The sequence below is a fragment of the Somniosus microcephalus genome, chromosome 13 (assembly GCF_052327205.1).
Source record: "Somniosus microcephalus isolate GS21.2 chromosome 13, FLI_Smic_1.0, whole genome shotgun sequence".
Lineage (NCBI taxonomy): Eukaryota > Metazoa > Chordata > Chondrichthyes > Squaliformes > Somniosidae > Somniosus > Somniosus microcephalus.
The window spans coordinates 39765381-39788899 of record NC_140999.1 but is presented as its reverse complement, the minus strand read 5'-3'; the positions used below and the strand labels follow the sequence as shown (position 1 = coordinate 39788899).

Here is a 23519-nt window from a genome sequence, read left to right as displayed (position 1 = left end):
TGTGGCAATGAGAACGCAAGAGGCAAAGGGTCACTTTAAGGTCACAGAGGAGTGAAGAGTAGATCTCAAGGTCATGTTTGTTAAGTAAACAGTTAAACCCGTGCAGGGTTAGAACTTAAAATTGAATAAGTCAGTGAAAGGCACAGCCTGGGTCTCAGTACCACGGACAGTGACTCTGCCCTATAGGAAGGGGTCAGTCTCACAGGTGGAGGGGGCCAGACTCAACCTCTTCATCCAATAAGACTGGGCTGTGGAGGCTTTGAGATGCGATTAGCCAGTTTCTCCGTCATTTAACTCCAACCAACCGATCGGAGCGTGAGATTGGATTTATCCACTCCCTTTAGTGCTGATTGGAGCCATCTGGTGTTTAATAACAGGAGAGATGGAGAGGGAAACTTGTGGTTGGTTTGTTTGAAATGCCAATTAGAGGGGAGGCCAGGGACCCTGCTGGTGCAGTTGACATCAATTAGTCAGGGCGGGGGCAGAGGCCGAGCCCACAGGGCGGGGGCAGAGGCAGAGCCCAGGGATGAGACTGCAGGGAGGGGAGGCAGCTTGAACTGGCCCAGGCTGGCTTTCTCTCTTTATGATGGATAATCCTTGCGTCTGTGAATAAACAGATCCATTCACTATGGGCTTCTAGTCACGATGCAGTGTGAGAGACTTGCTGATGTGCAGCTGCCAGCTGTTGGTCAGCCCGGAGCAGAGATCTGCGGGATGATGCCGAGCAGGTTCCAGGTAGACGCGGTCGAGGAAACTGCCAGCTCCCGGGATCAGACCGACACCTTCCCGAATGTGGGATCCAAGGGCAGATTCCGTGTGAATTTCCTGGGTTCCTGCAACCAGAGCTTGGACAGCGTCTGCCAGAACAGAGACACCCTGTGGAGCGATGGGAGCTCTGGGCACCTCGATACTCACTCCAGCACCTGCTACACCAGAACCTTCGGCCACAACACCATCGACGCGGTGCCGAGGATCGACTTCTACCGCAATACCATCACTGGCATTGGTGAGAAGCTGCTGAGACCCAGCCTGGCCCAGCTGCACGATGAATTGGAGAAGGTAGGCAGCAGTGGCTCAGGCTGAATGTAGGTACTGGGATTCACTGCAGCTGTTTGTCCAGACACAGGGCCAGTCATTTTAACAATAAAAAGAAAGACTTGTATTTATATAGCACCTTTCATGGCCTCGGGACGTCCCAGAGCGCTTCACAGCCAATGAAGTACTTTTGAAGTGACCGGAAATAAAGGTTCTAAATTGGGGGAAGGCTGACTTCAATATGATAAGGCAGGATCTGGCCAAAATGGACTGGGATCAGCTACTTGTTGGAAAATCCACATCAGAGCAGTGGGAGTCTTTCAGAAAGGAAATGGAGAGAGTACAGCGCCAACATGTTCCCGTAAAGGTCAAGGGTGGGGCCAACAAGCCCAGGGAACCCTGGATGTCAAGGGATATACAAGAATGGATTAGGGAAAAAAGGGAGGCTTTTGGCAGATACAAAGGACTAAAAACAGTGGAAGCCCTAGATGAGTACAGAAAATGCAGGGGGGTACTTAAAAAAGAAATTAGGAGAGCGAAGAGGGGGCATGAAAAAATACTGGTGGGCAAAATAAAGGAAAATCCCAAGGTGTTTTATAAGTATATTAAGGGCAAGAGGATAACCAGGGAAAGAGTAGGGCCCATTAGAGACCAAAGGGCAATCTGTGTGTAGAACCAGAAGTGGTAGGTGAGGTTTTAAATGAATATTTTGCATCTGTGTTCACTATGGAGAAGGGTGATGTAGGCATAGAAATCAGGCAGGGGGATTGTGATATACTTGAACAAATTAGTATTGAGAGGGAGGGGGTACTAGCAGTTTTAGCAGGCTTAAAAGTGGATAAATCCCCATGCCCTGACGGGATGTATCCCAGGCTGCTGTGTGAGGCAAGGGAGGAGATTGCAGGGGCTCTGACACAAATTTTCAGAACCTCTCTGGCCACAGGGGAGGTGCCAGAGGACTGGAGAACAGCTAATGTAGTACCATTGTTCAAGAAGGATAGTAGGGATAAACCAAGGAATTACAGGCCAGTAAGCCTAACATCAGTGGTAGGGAAATTATTGGAAAAAATTCTGAGGGACAGAATTAGTCTCCACTTGGAGAGGCAGGGATTAATCCGAATAGTCAGCATGGCTTTGTCAGGGGGAGATCATGTCTGACCAATTTGATTGAATTTTTCGAGGGGGTGACTAGGTGTGTGGATGAGGGTAGTGCAGTTGATTTAGTCTACATGGACTTCAGTAAGGCTTTTGACAAAGTCTCACATGGGAGACTGGTCAAGAAGGTAAGAGCCCATGGGATCCAGGGCAATTTGGCAAATTGGATCCATAATTGGCTTAGTGGCAGGAGGTAGAGGGTGATGGTCGAAGGTTGATTTTGTGCGTGGAAGCCTGTGTCCAGTGGTGTACCGCAGGGATCGGTGCTGGGTCCTTTGCTGTTTGTAGTGTACATTAATGATTTAGATATGAATGTAGGAGGTATGATCAGTAAGTTCGCAGATGACACGAAAATTGATGGAATGGTAAATAGCGAGGAGGGAAGCCTCAGGCTATAGGACAATATAGATGGGATGGGCAGAACAGTGGCAAATGGAATTTAACCCTGAAAAGTGTGAGTTGATGCATTTTGAGAGGACAAACAAGGCAAGGGAATACACAATGAATGGTAGGAACCTATAAAGGACAAAGGATCAGAGGGACCTTGGTGTGCATGTACATAGATCCCTGAAGGCAGCAGGACAGGTAGATAAGGTGGATAAAAACGCATATGGGATACTTGCCTTCATTAGCCGAGGCAAAGAATATAAGAGCAGGGAGGTTATGATGGAGCTGTAAAAAACGCTAGTTAGGCCACAGCTAGAATACTGTGTGCAGTTCTGGTTACCACACTATAGGAGGGATGTGATTGCATTGGAGAGGGTGCAGAGCAGATTCACCAGGATGTTACCTGGGCTGGAGCGCTTCAGTTATGAAGAGAGATTGGACAGGCTGGGGTTGTTTTCCTTAGAGCAGAGAAGGCTGAGGGGGGACCTGATTGAGGTGTACAAAATTATGAGGGGCATAGATAGAGTGGATAGAAAGGAACTTTTCCCCTTTAGTAGAGGGGTCAATAACCAGGGGGCATAGTTTCAAGGTAAGGGGCAGGAGGTTTAGAGGGGATTTGAGGAAAAACTTTTTCACCCAGAGGGTGGTTGGAATCTGGAACTCACTGCCTGAAAGGGTGGTAGAGGCAGGAACCCTCACAACATTCAAGAAGCATTTAGATGAGCACTTGAAACGCCATAGCATACAAGGCTATGGACCAAGTGCTGGAAAATGGTATTAGAATAGACATGGCTTGATGGCCGGTGCGGACACGATGGGCCGTAGGGCCTCTTTCTGTGCTGTGTGACTCCATGACTCTATGAAGTGCACACACTCTTGTAATGTACAAAACACGGCAGCCAAATTGTACACAGCAAGGTCCCACAAACTGCAATGTGATAATGACCAGATCATCTGCTTTTAGGTGTTGGCTGTCAAGTTTATATAAGATGGTTTGATACTACTTCATCTGCTTATATAGATTTGCTCATTGCCATTCATATTAACTGGCAGACATTAATCTTTGCGTAGTTTGTTTGTAGTCAGAATTTACTCCTTGTCCGATGTTAACGTAATCATAGAATCGTTACAGCACAATAGGAGGCCATTCGGCCTGTCGAGCCCGTGTCGGCTCTCTGCAAGAGCACTGCAACTACTCCCACTCCCCCGCCCTCTCCCGGTAGCCCTGCAAATTTTTTTCCATCAGGTACTTATCTAATTCCCTTTTGAAAGCCGTGATTGAATCTTCCTCCACCACCCTTTCAGACATTGCAATTCAGATCCTAACCACTCGCTGCGTAAAAAAAGTTTTTCCTCATGTCGCCTTTGGTTCTTCTGCCAATCACCTTAAATCTGTGTCCTCTAGTTCTTAAACTTTTCCCATTGGTGGAAGGGTCTTCTTTATCTACTCAGTCTAGACGCCTCATGATTTTGAACACCTCTATCAAATCTCCTCTCAACCTTCTTTGCTCTAAGGAGAACAACCCCAGCCTCTCCAGTATATCCATGTAACTGAAGTCCCTCATCCCTGGAAGCATTCTTGTAAATCTTTTCTGCACCCTCTCTAAAGCCTTCACATCCTTCCTAAAGTGCAGTGCCCAGAATTGGACACAATACTCCAGTTGTGGCCAAACCATTGTTTTATAAAGGTTCATCATAACTTCCTTGCTTTTGTACTCTATGGGCTGGATTTTAACTTGGGTGCGGGATGGTGTCATGTTATCCGCATTTCGTGTTATCCACCCGAATCTAAATGGATGTGGGAGATTGATGCAATTTTAGCTTAATTGTCCAATTGATTTCCAACGTGAGGGAACCCTTGACAAATGGGTTTTTCATGACTGAAAGTTGCCTCTGATGACATCATCATTGCTGCTGCATTTAAGATCTACAGCAAGCCTTGCTTTTTCTGCAGGCTGCCAAGCTTTCTCTGTTTGGTGTGAGAGGGACCTTCAACAAGGATGACAAGCGGGAGGCCCAGATCAGCTCCTCGCTTCGACATGGTGGCCCTGCAGGCATTGGTGGATGGGGTTAGGGCCAACGGGGAGGTGCTCTTCCCTTCCTCAGGGAGGAAGAGGCCTCCCAAGCAGACTAAGGCAGTGTGGATGCAGGTGGCTGAGGAGGTCAACTCCTTGGGAGTCACATGAAGAACGTGGATTCAGTGCCGGAAAAGATTTCCTGACCTTTAGCGCACTGGAAAAGTGAGTATGAATTTCCCATCACCCTCAATCTGATCCCCATTGCCTTTCCTCACCAGCACTCAGCTTTAGCAATCTCTTCCTCCACATTCCTCTTGACACTGACATCCATGCACCCTTACCCATTCGCTTTCTCTCTATGGTCACATTCACATAACTATTCGACCATGCAGCCCTCACACACCCTATCACTCTGATGCTTTGAACACAACTGACAACACACAGGGAGGGCCCTTGGTCTTGCAACCTCACTCCATCTTTGTCTCCTTCTAAGTATCTATGCTATGCAATCTCTACTCACTCTCATTCTCACTCAACCTCCACTTGTCTCCCTCATTGCAGGAAAAGAGAGCTCACAACAAAAGAGAGCAAGCAAGGACAGGAGGAGGGACAGCCTCAATAGACCACCTGGGAGGAGGCAGTACTGGAAATAGTAGGAATCGAGGACGATGCGCAAGTGGGGGACGGACAGACGGGTGCAACACAGCAAGCTGGTGACAGAAAAGTTTCCCATCTCTCTCTTTGACATTGCATGAGTCGCTGATAATGATTGTGAAGCTCTAACAGATGGATTTATGAGCATCTGCAAAAAGCCATGTGCATGTAGCCTTGGCATCACATCTCTGACTCTTTCCTTTACTCCCCCACAGGACCATCACAAGCATCCATCCCCCCTAGCCAGGAAGAAGAGGCTGAGCAGCCAGACTCCTCAGAGGAAGCTGCAACCTCTGAGGGCGCAGCGTCACCAGAATTCTGCGCACCCAGCACCAGCGCAGACACTCACACCTCGGTGGGACCTTCGGGACATAGAGTAGTGTTGTCACCTGGTGTATCACAGCTCACAAGTGAGCATCAGCAGATTGTGGAGACAGGGACAGCAGTGGAGAGTCCTAGTCGAAGGGCGCAGGACTCTGCCAGCTCGGCTCAGCAATATGTCGACCCTCTGCCTCTGGGTCTATCCATGAGATCAGCGGTGATGGAACTCCAGGCACAGATGCAGGAGTCTCTGGCAGGTTTTGTCTCTAGGGTCGCTGCGAGTGTGGAGCGAATGGAGGAGTCCATAGCGAACATGACCAGAGCCTTTGTGGAGTCATTGGCACATGAATGTATCACCACGGAAAGGATGGCTACCTCCATGGTAAGGCTGGCTACCGTAGAGGAGAGGATGGCTACAGCCATGGAGGAGGTTAGTCGCCAGGGTATGGAAAACATGGTCATTGTTTAGAATAGAATGACATCTCTTGAGGAGCGATGGGTATCGATTGAAGAGAGAAACCAGACCTTCATGGAAGTCCTTCTGAGTAGGACTGCCATTGTAGATACGGGTCCCCATGGCCCCCCTGATGTGCAGCAAGGTGCTCTCCAGCCACTTGCAGGTGCTGAGGGGGACCTGACCCATGAGAGGGAGGTTGGTGGCAGACATCAAGGAAGTGGGGGCTCCTCTCCAAGCGCTCACACTTCCATGCCACTGCAGAGCCCTCGGTCAGAGCCCCACCGGAGTCCACACCCAAGTGAGATAGGCGTCTCAACCCCTGCACAGCCGCAGGAGCAGCAGACCGTTGATGAGCCCTCACAGGCTCGCAACCCCAGAGGACGCCCGCCAAAGGTGTCGAGACAGGAGCAGCAGCAAAGTGAGCAAGGGGCCTCCACATCTGCTGAAGCCACAGGGGATGCACCACATAGGAGCACGCGTAAGAGGAAAATTCTGCACAAATAGTCACAAGGGTAGTCACTTGGGTGCAATTTTGTGTTTACTGTAAAAATGCCATCACTTCGTAATTGTACATAAAAATTCTGATGGCAAATGTTGCAGTTGTGGCGTCTGTCATTTCGCTATTGGGACTTCCACATTGAGGCCTTAGGAATTCTTGCAACTGTCAGTATGGTGGTCAGAGTGCTAGGAATCCTCTGGTTCTTGGCCATTGTCAATGCTCTGGTAAGAAGCTGCGAGGCAAAAGTATTTGATTGACTAGGCTAAGCACATCTGTCCAGGATGAGTGCGTTCCTTGCATCCTGGGCAGCAATGTTCTTGCGTACTGCTGCCGCTGGTTGATGGGCCTCTGCAAGGTGTTCATTTTCGCTCTCCTCCTCCTCCTCCTCATCTGAGGAGGATATGTGAGGAGCCACTTGGTCCTCAGAAATCTGCAAGCCACGACGCTGTGCCATGTTGTGAAGTGCACAGCAAACCACAACGATTCTGGAGACCTTGGCTGTTGAGTACTGCAGGGCTCCACCTGATCTATCCAGGCATCTGAAACGCATCTTCAGCAAACCGATGGTTTGCTCGATTATGGCTCTGGTGGACATGTGGCTGGAGTTGTAGTGCTCCTCAGCTTCATTTGCTGGGCTCCTCAATGGCGTCATTAGCCATGTCTTCAGGGGAGAGCCCTTGTCTCCAAGTAGCCATCCGTTAAGTTGGTCTGGCAGACTGAATAGAGGAGGCACACTAAACTGGCACAGTATGGAGTCATGGCAACTGCCAGGGTACTTGGCACAAACATGCAAAATTTCCTTCTTGTGCTCACACACCAGCTGAACGTTAAGGGAGTGGAAGCCCTTGCGGTTGACAAAAATACCTGGATTGTGATGGGGTGCCTTAAGGGCCACGTGTGCAGTCAACGACGCCCTGCACCCTTGGAAAGCCTGCCAGATTATCTAATCCAACCGCTCGCGCCGTGACACTTGCTCGATCCTTGGTGAAATGGATGTGATTGTGCGCGAGGGCAAAGAGGGCATCGGTGACCTGCGTGATGCATGTGTGTGCAGCCACCTGGGAGATGCCGCTGATGTCTGCTGCTGATCCCTGGAATGAGCCTGAGGCAAAAAAGTTGAGTGCGGTGGTGACTTTGACGGCCACTGGTAATGCTTGTCCACCTGGTCCTCTGGGCTGCAGGTCTTGCTGTAGCATTGCGCAGATGTCAGTCACTACCTCTCGCGAAAGTCGGAGCCGCCTTTGGCACTGCTGCTCAGACATGTTGAGGTAGCTGACCCTGTGTCTATAGACCCTGTTTGGGGGGTATCTCCTGCGCCGACGGGCTTCCAGGCGCTGGCCCCTTCTGGCCTGTGCAGCTTCAGGTGGGTGAGCAGCAGCCTAGTGCTCCTGCTGCTGCTGCTGTTGCTGGTGCTGCTGTTGTTCCTGGTTCTGCTGGTGCCGTGGCTGGTGCTCGAGCTCCTCTAATGCCCAGATGGGAAGGAAATAAATGGCTCCCATGCTTCTGGTATATGCCTCCAGTTGAAGAAGCGTTCAGTGAAGGTGGCGAGAGGGATTTCCCAGGAGGTCACACTGGAGATGGGTGTCCGGCTCCTACCTTCAACAGGTGTGGTTAAGCCTTCTAAAAGTTGCCCCAGACCGGAGACCACTAAGTCCTGCCACCTGCAAATGATGGCTGATCAAATCTCTTTAATGGTTGACCTGCAGTTGATAGTCAGCAATCCAATAGTGCTCCCGCCAGGTTTCACCATCGTGTTTCCCACCAGGCGTATTTCACGTGGGAAAAGGGTTAAATTCGCAAGGGCCTTTCAAAATAGGATTATAGAGGCCATTTAGTGCTTAAGGGCCTTTAGGACCAATCCCGCCTGTTGGATGCGGGACGGAGTCGGGACCATCAGACACGACTGAGTTAAAGTTGCTCGGAGTCGGGAACCAGGCGGGGGGGTGGGGGTCCCGCATGCTAGTTTTTGCGTTTTTTTTTAATAACCCCCCGCACATGCCTCCAATCTCACCTTCTCGGACCATTGAAAATCGGGCCCTATGCCTCTATTTATGAAGCCCAGGATCCCGTATGCTTTTTTAACCGCTTTCTCAAACTGCCCTGCCACCTTCAACGATTTGTGCACATATACCCCCAGGTCTCTGTTCATGCAACCCCTTTAGGATTGTACCCTTTAGTTTATATTGCCTCTCCTCGTTCTCCCTATCAAAATGCATCACTTGAGGAGCCGTCCTCTGTGAAATCCATCCCAGTCAGTTCGATTAAATTGGCAGCATATTTCTGGCTGGGATAAGCTCTCATAATGCAATTTAAAAAAAGAAATGAGCGAAGTACAGTATTTATTTTCAAGAAGTGACCCCTCTGCCTGCTCTTAAACATTGAACTGTCTGATTCTGAAAGAGTTCCAGACTGGCCCAGATCCCGGCCGATGAGTTGCGGCTTGCTGCTGTGAAGGATGTGACAGTCCCAATGTAAGTCACTGCTAATTCCCAATTAACTGGTTTCAGAAATGGAGCATTCTGTCCTGGCGGAGAAGGGACAGGGAGATTTTTGAAATTGGGGACGTTTGTCAAAGAGGGGAGATGAAAGATTTTTTTTTTAATTGATAGTTCGCCTCCGGCCTGCTAAAAACAAGTCTCTGGATCTGTGTCAAGGTTTACGTTATAAAGATCACAAGAGTCTAGTCGCAATCCTTTCCACAATTACACTGACTTTCATTTCTCTGGTGCCCGTCCTGCTCAGCTCAGAAACTCCCTGCGCCTCAGAAAACTCTACCGGATGGAAGGGAAGAAAAGTGAACCCTGAGCAAGAAGGAAAATGGAAGAGAAATTGGAGGCCAGGGTTGAAGAGAAGGTATTTTTGGAGGATTTTGTAATCAGGGAGATGTGGAGGAGGGGGAGGGAGGTTTTTTTTTGTGGGGTGGGGGCAGGAAGTGTGGTTGTGGAGCAGAGGGAGTGGGGAACGAGGAGTAAGATGGTGTCAGAGGGAGAGCTTGTGGGGACATACAGCTGAAGGAGGTCACTGAGGTAGGGCGGGGTGAAGAGTACCCGAGGAGTGGAACTCCTTGTGGAGATGTGCGGCTGGAGGAGGTTCTTGAAGTAGGATGGGGCGAAGCCAAGAGTAATATGTAGGTTAGGATGAGGATTTTGAAATCAATACAATAGGCCACGGGGAGCCAGTCGAGTTCAGCATAGTCGGCACGGTTAGAGTCTGGAACTTTGTGTAGGTGAGAGAGTGGGCCGCATCATCTGCATAAGCTGCAGTCTGTGGAGGCCAGCAAGCAGGGGTATCGGAGGAGTCAGGTGGTGGTCTGCTGGAGAAGGATGGAGAACATTGGCCGTGCCTTCTGTTGCCTGGGCCCTAAGCTCTGGAATTCCCTGCCTAAACCTCTCCGCCTCTCTACTTCCCTTTCCTCCTTTAAGATGCGCCTTAAAACCTACCTCTTTGACCAAGCTTTTGGTCACCTGCCCTAATTTATCCTTATGTGGATTGGTGTCAAATTTTTTGTCTTAAAATACTCCCGTGCAGCACCTTGGGATGTTTTACTGCGTTAAAGGTGCTATATAAATACAAGTTGTTGTTGTTGAAGATGGAGAGGTGCTGGAGGAGAGGTGTTGGAGGACAATGGAGAGGCGATGGAGGGGCACTGGAGGAGAGGTGTTGGAGGACGATGGAGAGGAGATGGAGGGGCACTGGAGGAGGGGTGTTGGAGGATGATGAAGAGATGGAGGGGCACTGGAGGAGAGGTGTTGGAGGATGATGGAGATGGAGGGGCACTGGAGGAGGGGTGTTGGAGGATGATGGAGAGGCGATGGAGGGGCACTGGAGGACAGGTGTTGGAGGATGATGGAGAGGAGATAGAGGGGCACTGGAGGAGGGGTGTTGGAGGACGATGGAGAGGAGATGGAGGGGCACTGGAGGAGGGGTGTTGGGAGGACGATGGAGAGGAGATGGAGGGGCACTGGAGGAGAGGAGATGGAGGGGCACTGGAGGAGAGGAGATGGAGGACGATGGAGAGGAGATGGAGGGGCACTGGAGGAGGGGTGTTGGAGGACGATGGAGATGGAGGGGCACTGGAGGAGGGGTGTTGGAGATGGAGGGGCACTGGAGAAGAGGTGTTGGAGAGGAGATGGAGGGGCACTGGAGGAGAGGTGTTGGGAGGACGATGGAGAGGAGATGGAGGGGCACTGGAGGAGAGGAGATGGAGGACGATGGAGGGGCACTGGAGGAGGGGTGTTGGAGGACGATGGAGAGGAGATGGAGGGGCACTGGAGGAGGGGTGTTGGAGATGGAGGGGCACTGGAGGAGAGGTGTTGGAGAGGAGATGGAGGGGCACTGGAGGAGAGGAGATGGAGGGGGAGAGGAGATGGAGGACGATGGAGAGGAGATGGAGGGGCACTGGAGGAGGGGTGTTGGAGGACGATGGAGAGGAGATGGAGGGGCACTGGAGGAGAGGTGTTGGAGAGGAGATGGAGGGGCACTGGAGGAGGGGTGTTGGAGATGGAGGGGCACTGGAGGAGAGGTGTTGGAGGACGATGGAGGGGTGTTGGAGGACGATGGAGAGGAGATGGAGGGGCACTGGAGGAGGGGTGTTGGAGATGGAGGGGCACTGGAGAAGAGGTGTTGGAGAGGAGATGGAGGGGCACTGGAGGAGAGGTGTTGGGAGGACGATGGAGAGGAGATGGAGGGGCACTGGAGGAGAGGTGTTGGAGAGGAGATGGAGGGGCACTGGAGGAGGGGTGTTGGAGATGGAGAGGTGTTGGAGGACGATGGAGGGGTGTTGGAGGACGATGGAGATGGAGGGGCACTGGAGGAGGGGTGTTGGAGATGGAGGGGCACTGGAGAAGGGGTGTTGGAGATGGAGGGGCACTGGAGAAGAGGTGTTGGAGAGGAGATGGAGGGGCACTGGAGGAGAGGAGATGGAGGGGCACTGGAGGAGAGGAGATGGAGGACGATGGAGGGGCACTGGAGGAGGGGTGTTGGAGGACGATGGAGAGGAGATGGAGGGGCACTGGAGGAGGGGTGTTGGAGATGGAGGGGCACTGGAGGAGAGGTGTTGGAGAGGAGATGGAGGGGCACTGGAGGAGAGGTGTTGGGAGGACGATGGAGAGGAGATGGAGGGGCACTGGAGGAGATGGAGGGGGAGAGGAGATGGAGGACGATGGAGAGGAGATGGAGGGGCACTGGAGGAGAGGTGTTGGAGGACGATGGAGGGGCACTGGAGGAGAGGTGTTGGAGGACGATGGAGAGGCACTGGAGGAGAGGTGTTGGGGGATGATGGAGAGGTGTTAGAGGACAACAGAAGTGCAATGGAAAAGGATTGAAGGTCGTTGGAAGAGAGGTGTCAGGAGGAATATGGAGGGGCATTGAAGGAAGGGTGTTGAGGTTTGAAAGCAGATTGTGAAAGGAATCTGGAGGCTTTGCTGTCAGTCTTAAGGAAATGAAGAGAAGCAATTCAAAAATCAAATACGTAGAATGTTGGGATACATAGCCATAGAAATGAGTATAAATGTAAAAGGGTCACCTGGGGCTACACAATGTGCTGATCAGATCTCACTTGGATAGTGTGCAGTTCTGGTCACCACACTTCAAAAGGGACCTGAACACATTGGAGAAGGCACAGAGAAGAGTAACAAGACTACCCCAAGTGTAAAGGGGATGAGCTGTAAGGCAAGATTAGAAAAGCTCAGACTCTACCCTTGTGATGAGGGCCTCGCAATTCCTGATTGTCCCAACAGTCTTCTGTCGTAACTCTGGTGGGAGACCCATGAAACTCCCAGGAAAACCCCCTGGTTGTGCTGATTCTTTGCTGCTTCTGGCAGTTTCTTCAGTGCCTTGTAAGGGATGGCAAATGTTGGGCAGGGTGTGGGTACTCTTTTTTTTAAATTTGTTCGTGGGATGTGGGCGTCGTTGGCAAGGCCAGCATTTATTGCCCATCCCTAGTTGCTCTTGAGAAGGTGGTGGTGAGCTGCCTACTTGAACCGCTGTAGTCCGTGTGGTGAAGGTACTCCCACAGTGCTGTTAGGGAGGGAGTTCCAGGATTTTGACCTAGCGACGATGAAGAAACGACGATATACTTCCAAGTCAGGATGGTGTGTGACTTGGAGGGGAACTTGGAGGTGGTGGTGTTCCCATGCACCTGCTGCCCTTGACCTTCTAGGTGGTAGAGGTCGTGAGTTTGGGAGGTGCTGCCGAAGAAGCCTTGGCGAGATGCTGCAGCGCCTCTTGTAGATGGTACACACTGCAGCCACGGTATACCAGTGGTGGAGGGAGTGAATGTTTAAGGTGGTGGATGGGGTGCCAATCAAGCGGGCTGCTTTGTCCTGGATGGTGTCGAGCTTCTTGAGTGTTGTTGCAGCTGCACTCATCCAGGCAAGTGGAGAGTATTCCATCACACTCCTGACTTGTGCCATGTAGATGGTGGAAAGGCTTTGGGGAGTCAGGAGGTGAGACACTCGCCTCAGAATACCTAGCCTCTGACCTGCTCTGTTGCCACAGTATTTATGTGGCTGGTTCAGTTAGGTTTCTGGTCAATGGTACCCCCAGGATGTTGATGCTGGAGGATTTGGCGATGGTGATACTGTGGCAGAACCACTGAATGACTCTGGCTAACTGTATATAATTCTCTAACGATGTTCTAACACCAGCCTAAACCTGTACCATTGTGTTAGGCATTACTGTGTTTTGTATATAGAGTTTGGATGTACGGGGCGTGGCCCCTTTAAGAGCACGGGAAAACACGGGCAAACGCGATGACGTCACATCGCAAACCACGGGGCTGCCCAGGCAGTCCTTGTGGCATCTCCATTGAGTAAAGACCTGTTTAATTGTTCGCGGCGCCTGGAACCTGGCAAGCTGGCGGTCGCAAAGGCGGAGTTCGCAACCATGGAATGGTTAGGGATTATTCGCCGGACAAATAATCCCTGGTCTTCACCCCTCCATATCGTCCCGAAGCCTGGTGGCGGATGGCAGCCATGTGGCGACTATCGACGCCTAAACGACGCCACCACTCCTGATCGGTACCCGATCCCCCATATCCAGGATTTCTCTGCCCATTTGGCAGGGAACACCATGTTCTCAAAAGTCGACCTCGTCCGGGGCTACCACCAGGTCCCAGTTCATCCACAAGATGTCCAGAAGACCGCAGTCATCACCCCATTCGGCCTCTTCGAGGTTTTACAAATGCCGTTTGGGTTAAAGAACGCCGCCCACGCTTTCCAATGCCTGATGGACTCCGTGCTGCGGGACCTCAAGCTCCTCTTCGTCTACCTAGATGATATCCTAATTGCCAGTCCTACTAAGAAAGAACATACCTGTCACCTACGCACCCTTTTTCGATGCCTCAGCCAACACGGCCTGATTATCAACCCGGCCAAGTGTCAGTTTGGCCTGCACCAAATTGACTTCCTGGGGCATCGCATCACCTCGGAGGGAGCGGTTCCTTTACCTTCGAAGGTAGAGGCGGTGACATCCTTTCCACGCCCGCAGAACGTACAGGCCCTGCAGGAATTCCTAGGCATGGTAAACTTTTACCACCGTTTCGTGCCTAAGGCGGCACTACTCATGCAGCCCCTGTACGAGGCCCTCAAGGGCAAGACCAGCAAGAACCCGGTAGACTGGACGGATGACATGGCCCGAGCGTTCGCCGACACCAAAAGCGCCTTAGCCAATGCGACTATGCTGGCGCACCCGCTGCCAGGAGCCACCATCGCCCTCACCACCGACGTGTTGGACTATGCAGTCGGTGCCGTGCAACAGCAGTGGGTGAACGGGACGTGGCAGCCGTTGGCATTCTTCAGCCGTCAACTACGGCAGAACGAGAGAGCATACAGCACGTTTGACCGGGAGTTGCTCGCTCTTTTTCTGGCCATCCGCCATTTTCGGTTCCTACTGGAAGGACGTCCTTTCACCGCCTTTGTGGACCATAAGCCGCTAACCTTTGCAATGGCCAAGACCGCCGAACCGTGGTCAGCCCGACAGCAGCGTCAACTGACCTACATATCCGAATTCACCACGGATATACAGCACGTGGCCGGTAAGGACAACCTGGTGGCAGACTGCCTCTCCCGCGCGATCGTCAATACGGTTCATTTGGGCATCGACTACGCCCTCGTGGCAGCGGACCAAGCCTCAGACCCGGAAGTCCAAGCTTACAGAACGGCCATCACTGGCCTCCAGTTGGCCGACGTCAAGTTCCATTCGGCAGGTACCACGCTGTTGTGTGACGTCTCCGTACAGGATCCTCGCCCTGTCGTGCCGGTCGTCTGGCGCCGCAAAGTGTTCGACGCCATACATGGGTTGTCGCACCCAGGAATGAAGGCCTCTCAGAAACTGATGTCAGCGAAATTTGTATGGCATGGCATGCATAAAGATGTCCGCGACTGGGCCAACACCTGCGTGGTCTGCCAAAAGGCTAAGGTACAGCGCCACATCAAAGCTCCATTGGCCACCTTCACAGTTCCGGAGCGACGTTTTGACCACGCCAACGTGGACCTAGTAGGACCACTCCCACCCTCCCATGGTTTTTCACACATCCTGACCATGGTTGACCGCACCACCAGATGGCCGGAGGCGGTCCCCCTGTCATTCCACTACTTCGGCGGACGCGGCCAGGGCGTTCATTTCCTCCTGGATCGCCCGTTTCGGAGTGCCTGCAGATATTTCATCAGACAGGGGACTGCAGTTTTCCTCCGAACTCTGGAATGCAGTGGCCCAAGGACTCGGTGTCAAATTACACCGCACCACAGCCTACCACCCACAGGCGAATGGCCTCTGTGAACGCTTCCACCGATCACTGAAAGCCGCCCTGAGGGCCAGCCTCCAGGACGCTGGATGGGCAGACAAGCTACTGTGGGTCCTGTTGGGCATTCGCATGGCCCCCAAAGAAGATCTTCACTCTTCAACAGCGGAGCTTGTGTATGGTCAGCCGCTGCGAGTCCCAGGGGACTTCCTACCAACATCGACGGAGCCATGGTCCGCGTCTGCCCAGCTTGCTAGTCACCAAGAGGCGGCCAGATGTTTCGCACCGGTGCCCACTTCGCACCACAGGCTGCAGAGGTCACACGTTCCCACGGAGCTTCACAAGGCTGAATACATTTTTATTTGCCATGACGCACATAGGGATCCACTCAAGGCCCCATATACCAGTCCCTTCCGCGTGTTGGAAGCAGGGGACAAAACCTTCACGGTAGATGTCGGTGGTAAACCGGATCACATTTCGGTCGACCGCTTAAAGCCAGCACATTTAGACCTCGACCGCCCCGTCGAGACAGCACAGCCGCCGAGACGGGGTCGACCACCCATAGCCATTACGGGAGACCGAGTGCCACCGCCCGCCAGACTGCCAGCCGACCAGCAGCCTCCGCCTCGAGAGTACAGGAGTCGTTCTGACAGGCTCGTCAGACCCCCTCATCGTTTGACTTTGTCCGTTAAAGCGAATTCTGGGGGGGGGCGCATGTGGCAGAACCACTGAATGACTCTGGCTAACTGTATATAATTCTCTTTAACGATGTTCTAACACCAGCCTAAACCTGTACCATTGTGTTAGGCCTTACTGTGTTTTGTATATAGAGTTTGCATGTACGGGGCGTGGCCCCTTTAAGAGCGCGGGCAAACGCGATGACGTCACGTCGCAAACCACGGAGCTGCTCTGGCAGTCCTCGTGGCATCTCCGTTGAGTAAAGACCTGTTTAATTGTTCTCTTGTGTCGATCTCCGTTATTCGTAGGAATTCGTTAATTCCTACAATACCATTGAATGTCAAGTGGCGGTGGTTAGACACTCGCTTGTTGGAGATAGTCATTGCCTGGCACTTGTGTGGCACGAATGTTGCCTGCCACTTATCAGCCCAAACCTGAACGTCGTCTAAGTGAGGAGCTCCTGCTCCTGAGGCTCCAGTGGTGCCCAGTGTAGTACTGTGGCTGGTACACGGAGTGAGAGTGCCGGCCTCGACCAGGGCATATGTGCGCCCCACTGGTGTGGTTCAGGCCAGACAAACAGCCTGGACTTCTGAAGACTGGCAAACCCTACCCTAGGGAGATCATGGTGTGGAGATGCCGGTGTTGGACTGGGGTGGACAAATGTAAGAAGTCACATAACACCAGGTTATAGTCCAACAGTTTTATTTGAAATCACAAGCTTTCGGAGCGCTGCTCCTTCATCAGGTGAAGTGGAGAGATGCATAAAGACACAGCTTATATAGTCAGAGAATAATGCCAGATGATTACAGGTAATCTTTCTAACTGCCATTTATCACACCTCAGCAGAGAGATAATCTCAGCAATCAAAGGTGTGAATGGTGTCCAAACAGGTTAGTCAGGAAAACATTACATCAAAGAACAATGAGGTGGGGTCAAATGTTGCAGATGCTGGGGTCTGTATGAAAAACAAAAAACAGATTAAAAAAAACTTTTTTTTTGCTGGAAATCACAGCAGGTCTGGCCGCATCTGTGTAGAGACTAGGGAGATCAAACAGAGGTTCTCAACATTAAGAGAGGTTTTAAGAGAGTAAAAAGTGAAAGATTGTCTCCACTTGTTGGCAAATCAGTAACAAAAAACATAGACTCCGGATTATCACTGGAAGAAAAAAGGAGGAAGTTAGAAGAATGTTTTCACTCCAAAGATTATTATAACATTGAATGCTGCACTGTGGGCCTGGTGCCTGCACTGTGGGACTGGGCCCTTCACCTGGTGCCCTGCACTGTCCCTTCACCTGGTGCCCTGCACTGTGGGACTGGGCCCTTCACCTGGTGCCCTGCACTGTGGGACTGGGCCCTTCACCTGGTGTCCTGCACTGTGGGCCTGGGCCCTTCACTTGGTGCCCTGCACTGTGGGCATCAGCCCTTCACCTGGTGCCCTGCGCTGTGGGACTGGGCCCTTCACCTGGTGCCCTGCACTGTGGGACTGGGCCCTTCACCTGGTGCCCGCACTGTGGGACTGGGCCCTTCACCTGGTGCCCTGCACTGTGGGACTGGGCCCTTCACCTGGTGCCCGCACTGTGGGTGCCCTGCACTGTGGGACTGGGCCCTTCACCTGGTGCCTGCACTGTGGGACTGGGCCATTCACCTGGTGCCTGCACTGTGGGACTGGGCCCTTCACCTGGTGCCTGCACTGTGGGACTGGGTCATTCACCTGGTGCCTGCACTGTGGGATTGGGCCCTTCACCTGGTGCCTGCACTGTGGGACTGGGCCCTTCACCTGGTGCCTGCACTGTGGGACTGGGCCCTTCACCTGGTGCCTGCACTGTGGGACTGGGCCCTTCACCTGGTGCCCGCACTGTGGGACTGGGCCCTTCACCTGGTGCCCTCACTGTGGGACTGGGCCCTTCACCTGGTGCCCTGCACTGTGGGCCTCAGCCCTGCACCTCGTGCCCTGCAATATGGGCCTCAGCCCTTCACCTGGTGCCCTGCACTGTGGGACTGGGCCCTTCACCTGGTGCCCTGCACTGTGGGCCTCAGCCCTTCACCTGGTGCCCTGCACTGTGGGACTGGGCCCTTCACCTGGTGTCCGCACTGTGGGACTAGGCCTTTCACCTGGTGTCCGCACTGTGGGACTGGGCCCTTCACCTGGTGCCCGCACTGTGGGCCTGTGCCCTGCACTGTGGGACTGGGCCCTTCACCTGGTGCCCTGCACTGTGGGACTGGGCCCCTTCACCTGGTGCCCTGCACTGTGGGACTGGGCCCTTCACCTGGTGCCCTGCACTGTGGGACTAGGCCCTTCACCTGGTGCCCGCACTGTGGGACTGGGCTCTTGTCAAACGTTTCTCAATTTAAGAATAAAGGACGAACCAATACTTTTCTGATTGTTTCAACGAGTCGGCCTCCCTTTTGCTGCACTGCAGGTTTCTGCTTCCAACTCCTCACTGCCAATCCAGACTCTCAACCCGAGGAGAAGTCAGCAGCTTTTTATTCCCGCTGACTATACAAGTTGCTTAATTTGTTACTGATTGATGATCTCATCCAATCTTTGATCAAACACCATATTTCCTGTTTGCCAAGTACAAACAGGCTTTTTAGTGTGTCTGAACTGAATGTTCTGCGGCAGTAAAGGTGGGGAAAAACCAGAAGGAGATTGAAAGATAAAGAAATCACAAAAGTCTGGGGGAGGGGAGAGAGAAAAAAAGACTAGAAGGAAAGAAGTACTGAGCCAGACAGAGCAGCAAGATCCCAGGTTCCATCCCTGGTCTTAGTTGAGTTAGCTGATCTTAGCCAGGACAGCAGTTTGGTCACTTTAACTGGCCTCAGTGCTACTGAGCTGGAGTTGGGGATGGGGTGGGAAATAAAATAAGGTTTCCACTCCTGGTCCCTAGCCAGTGACTCCTTGTAGAAACTGTGCATGCATTGGGTGGGGACAGGATGAGGCCCAGCTGTAAGGCCCCTGGCCCCCACACACTGAAACAACCTGCTGATGCATTGCTTAGGCTCAGGTGTGAAGAATGGGGACTTGGGGCAAGGTACAGGAAGGCAGCTGGTGCCCATCAACCTGGGGGAGGCAAGAGAAAAGCCAGCAGTCTACCGATCTGAATACTGCATCATTTACTTCAGTTTAGTTTAGTGTTTGGGGCCCATTCCTGTTGTTTTTCACATTATTTTTCAAGTGTGAACCCTCAGGCACAAGGCTTATTGTTTCTATGGTACCGGGCTGCTTGTTGCTAGGTTACAGCGCAGTAAATAACTCTACCAAAATGGACTCCTTCAAAACTCTATAAGTTGCTGCCAATTTATGAAGGTCCCTTTGGATTCTGTGAGGCTGCAACACAGCAGAAGGCAGAGAGAGAAAAACATACACAGGCCAATTAGCCTAACATCCCAAAGGACACGTCATCAGCAGCCTGTGTGCAGAACTCACTGGGACTAATAGGCTTGATGAGTGATTATAGGAAAGATACGGAAATAAAGTACGCCATTGGCTCTCTCTAATTTCACTAGTTACCGTGTCAACCTTAGCTCAGTGGTAGCACTCTCACCTCAGCCAGGAGGTCATGGGTCCAAGTCCCACACCAGCACGTGAGCACACAATCTAGGCTGGACATTTCAGTGCAGTACTGAGGGAGTGCCACATTTTCGGAGCTGCGTCTTTCAGATGAGACATTTTAAAGCAGTGGAAGAAATGGGTTGCCTCGTATCGCTAGCCACGGGAAGAGAAAGAAAAGAGCACAAACAGAGCAATTTGAGAGGAAGTTTCACAACCCAAAACTGAATTTTGGTAGGAGACCACATGATGGCAATTTGTTTAGAAATATGCAGTGCCATACTCTGTCAGAGAGTTTTGGAAATAGCCACGGTGATTGTAATATATGTGGGTAGAACAAATGAAGGACAAAGACAAGATGAGTTGCTAGTCCATGTGCTTGCTTTACTAGGCCAGAGCGAACTGAGCATGCTCCTACTAAACCAGAAGACAAACCATGTGATAATACATTACATTGCTTTCCCCTTTTTAAAAAAAAAATAAAAAATAAAAAAAATGTATGCATTCCCCTCTCAAATACAACAAAACTATGGTCCCACCTTTCCCAGCACTACATGCACCACATAACAAAAACTCCTGGCTTTTTTTAAATGAACTACAAATCCAGTTTAATAACAGGTTTGCGGAGCCTTCCTGACCTCCTTAAAGAAGGTTTTGGTGTCGAACCAATTTTTGGGCTGTTTTGTTTTGGTTCCAACCTCAAAGAAGTAGGTACCACCACTCTGTTTCCCCACTTGATACAACCTTGCTCAAAAGACAATTCAGTATGACGGTTATGGAATGGTTTCAATTCTGTGTCCATACACTGATCAGTCCATCCATTCAAGGTGTTTTCATACACTCTGTCATACATTCTTTTGAGTCTCACCTGCAATCTCAGTTGCATTCACAGGAAAGTCAGTGTCAACTGCACCTAAGCGTGAAAATCTCACCTTCACTCCCAACACGAGTCCTTATGTGGCAACCGGGACAAGACATCTGCATTGCGTTCTGCATTGAAATGCGATATTCAATTGTGTAGTCATATTGTGACAACAGCATTGCCCAATGTTGCAATCTTGATGCGGCCATTGCAGGGATGGTAGATTTGGGCCCCAATATTGCTAGGAGCGGTTTGTGATTGGTTATCAGGGTAAACTTTCTGCTGATTAGGAACTGTTGGAATTTCTTGATTCCAAACACTATGGCGAGTGCTTCCTTTTCAATTTGTGCGTAGTGTGGCGGTACCACCGGTTGTCCCTTACATTGAGATACATAATTACATAATTCCCTTTAACTTACCTTACTGTATGTATCTGTTACTATACTCAGGCTTCTCTCCTGTACTCTGCGTCATGACATCAGAGCTCGGAACCTTCCAACAGTAGAGCTCGGAACCTCTGGCAGTTGAGCTCAGAACCTGCTAGCAGTTGAGCTCGGAAACTTCTAGTCAGTCCTCGTGGAGTCCCCGCTGGGACAAGACCTATACCACGGTGCTCCTACAGTCAGCCATCTTACCTGCTACCTTACCTGCTGTAATTAGCCTGTTCCTGTAAATAAACAACTTGTTAATAGTTCGTCGAAGTCAAACTCTCTTATTTAGTGGCGATCCACACGAACCGCTACAGTAGTTTCTTTTGCTCTTAGTGAGAGTTCGTGATGGGAACGCGATTGGTTTCTCTCTGCCGTCATCCATTACGTGGCTTATGACAACACTCACACTAGAAGCATCACACGCTAATTTAAGCTCATGCTCTGTGTCGTAGTGCACAAGTAGAGCATCACTAGAGGGAAATCTCTTGCAAGTGTCGTAAGCTTCCTGTTGTGCTTTTGTCCACTTCCACTGGACATCCTTCTTGAGGAGCTTGTGCAATGGAGCGAACATGGTCGCTAATTCAGGTATAGCACTGGACCATTCCAAGGTAGGATCTTAACTCAAACGCATTCTGTGGCTTTGGAGGCATTGATGACAGCATCAACCTTTTCCTTAACTGGTTACAAGCCATTTGCATCAACTTTCAGACCAAGGTACACAAGCTCGGGAGGCACAAAAGCACATTTGCTCCTTTTCAATTTTACATTGTGGGAATTCAACCTTTGAAGCACTAAATCTAACACTTCTAGATTTTCTTCCTCGCTGCTTGTTGCGATCAGCACATTGTCTTGATTGCATAAGCAATTTGGAATTCCTTGCAAAGTCTTATCCATCATAGCCTGGAAGATTTTGGGGGAGGACTTTACACCATACGGCAGCTTGTGTGTTGGTGAGATACTGTTGACTCTTTGTCAACATTCAGCTGAGTGTAAGCATGCGACAGGTCAAGCTTAGGGAAAACCTTTGACCCAGAGAGTGCTGCATACAAATCTTGCGGTGTAGGTAACGGGTACTGCTCATCGTCAACTGCTTGGTTGATAGCAACTTTGTAGTCACCGCACAAGCGTACAGTTTTGTCTGCTTTGGGCAGTACCACAATCTGGGTAGTACATTCACTTTTTTGTCAGTTTTTACTAGCACTCCGTTCTCTGTTTCTCTCGCTCATCCTCCACCTGACTTTTCAACGCATAGGGGACCGGCCTTGCCTTACAATAGACAGGCTTTGAGTTGGACTTGATGCGGATATGTGCGTTATACCCAGTGATGCCCTCATAACTGCCTGAGAACATGCTTTTATACTTGTTCAGCATTGTGTTGAGTCGCTTCTTTGAAGCATCGACACTGAAGATGTTTTTCCAGTCTAGTTTTAGCTTATTCAACCAGTCTGGCCTGTTGTTGTAATAGGCAGCTTTACTGACTGGCCATTGTGTTGGACTGCACATTCCATTTGTCCACATGTCTCCAGGATTTCTCCGGAGTAGGTTTTTAACTCTACGGTACTCTTTGTAAGTGGTATTTGATTAAATTTACTCTCGTGTCCTTACTCATGATAGAGCAGTCCGCCGCATATCAATATATTGCTCATTGATCAAAAGTTTTGTACGGAAGTCTTTCTCACAACTGCTAGCGTTTCCACTAGTGGCATAGATACTGTAGATGCCTAGTTCTTCAACATCAGGTGTGTTCACTTCAATATTGTGAATTCCTCCCTTTTGTTGTCACTGCTTTGCATTGCCACTAGAATGGTTCTTACTTCCTGCTTTAGATCTAGCTCTGCAAGCTGTTGAAATGTGGCCTTGCTTCTGGCAGTGAAAACACTTCGCATTTCTGTATTGGCAGGACTGTGGTGAGTGATTTCCATTGCGGCGATAACAATTCACTGAACTGCTCCCACCGACATGCTTTTGACTTGGTCTCACAGCTTTAGGTTTGGCGATGGCTTTGTGACTGTAGACCTCAGCTGCACTAGTCACTTGAGTTGGACGGAGCTCCCTAGCATTCTTAGATGCCATCTCCATAGATAGGGCAATTTTTGCATGCTATGTCAAACGTTAGGTTTGAAGTGTTCAGTAACTTGGACTGTGTGCTCATCCACCAGTCCACACACAAACTTCTCGCAACGCACGATCCAAAAATGTGCCGAAGTTACAATGCAAAGACAGGTTCTTAAGAGCTACAATGTACTCACTGATGGTTTCACTTTGTTTTTGGTTTCTGGTATCAAACTTATAGCTCTCTGCTATTTCTAACAGCTTTGGGTCAAAATGGTCCTCAAACGACGCATCCTTTGCTTTACCTGGTGCAAGTAGGTTTTTCAACGTTCCATAGACATCTGGCCTGATCTCCGTTAGAAAAATTGCTTTTTTACGTTCATGAATTACTTTATTTTGAGCATGAACATTCTCATCTGCACCTTCGGTCTCAATAATGTTATTGGCCTTAAAAAACATCTCCATCCACTCAGTGTAAGAACTGAATGGTTCGCGAGCTCGGTCATACATGCCGAGGCTTCTGATGAAGCCCGTAGGCGCGGCCACGATTGTCCCAATCCCGTTGAACTGTGACTCAGCACACTACCTGTGTACATGAGAATCAATGCCGCTATTGCTGTGTGTATATATACACGCGAAGGCAATGCACAGACAATTCTGCATCAACATTAACAGTAAAA

General features: G+C 50.7%; 1 protein-coding gene across 1 annotated transcript in view; it reads left to right on the top strand.

The window, feature by feature from the left end:
- Nucleotides 1-503: 503 nt before the first annotated feature.
- LOC147108244 (solute carrier family 12 member 2-like) overlaps nt 504-23519 on the top strand; it is a 315116-nt gene continuing 292100 nt past the window's right edge. Inside the window, exon 1 of the mRNA XM_086004787.1 lies at nt 504-1059. Coding sequence (XP_085860913.1) covers nt 646-1059 — 414 coding nt within the window. The 5' untranslated portion in view covers nt 504-645. The remainder of the gene's footprint in view (nt 1060-23519) is intronic.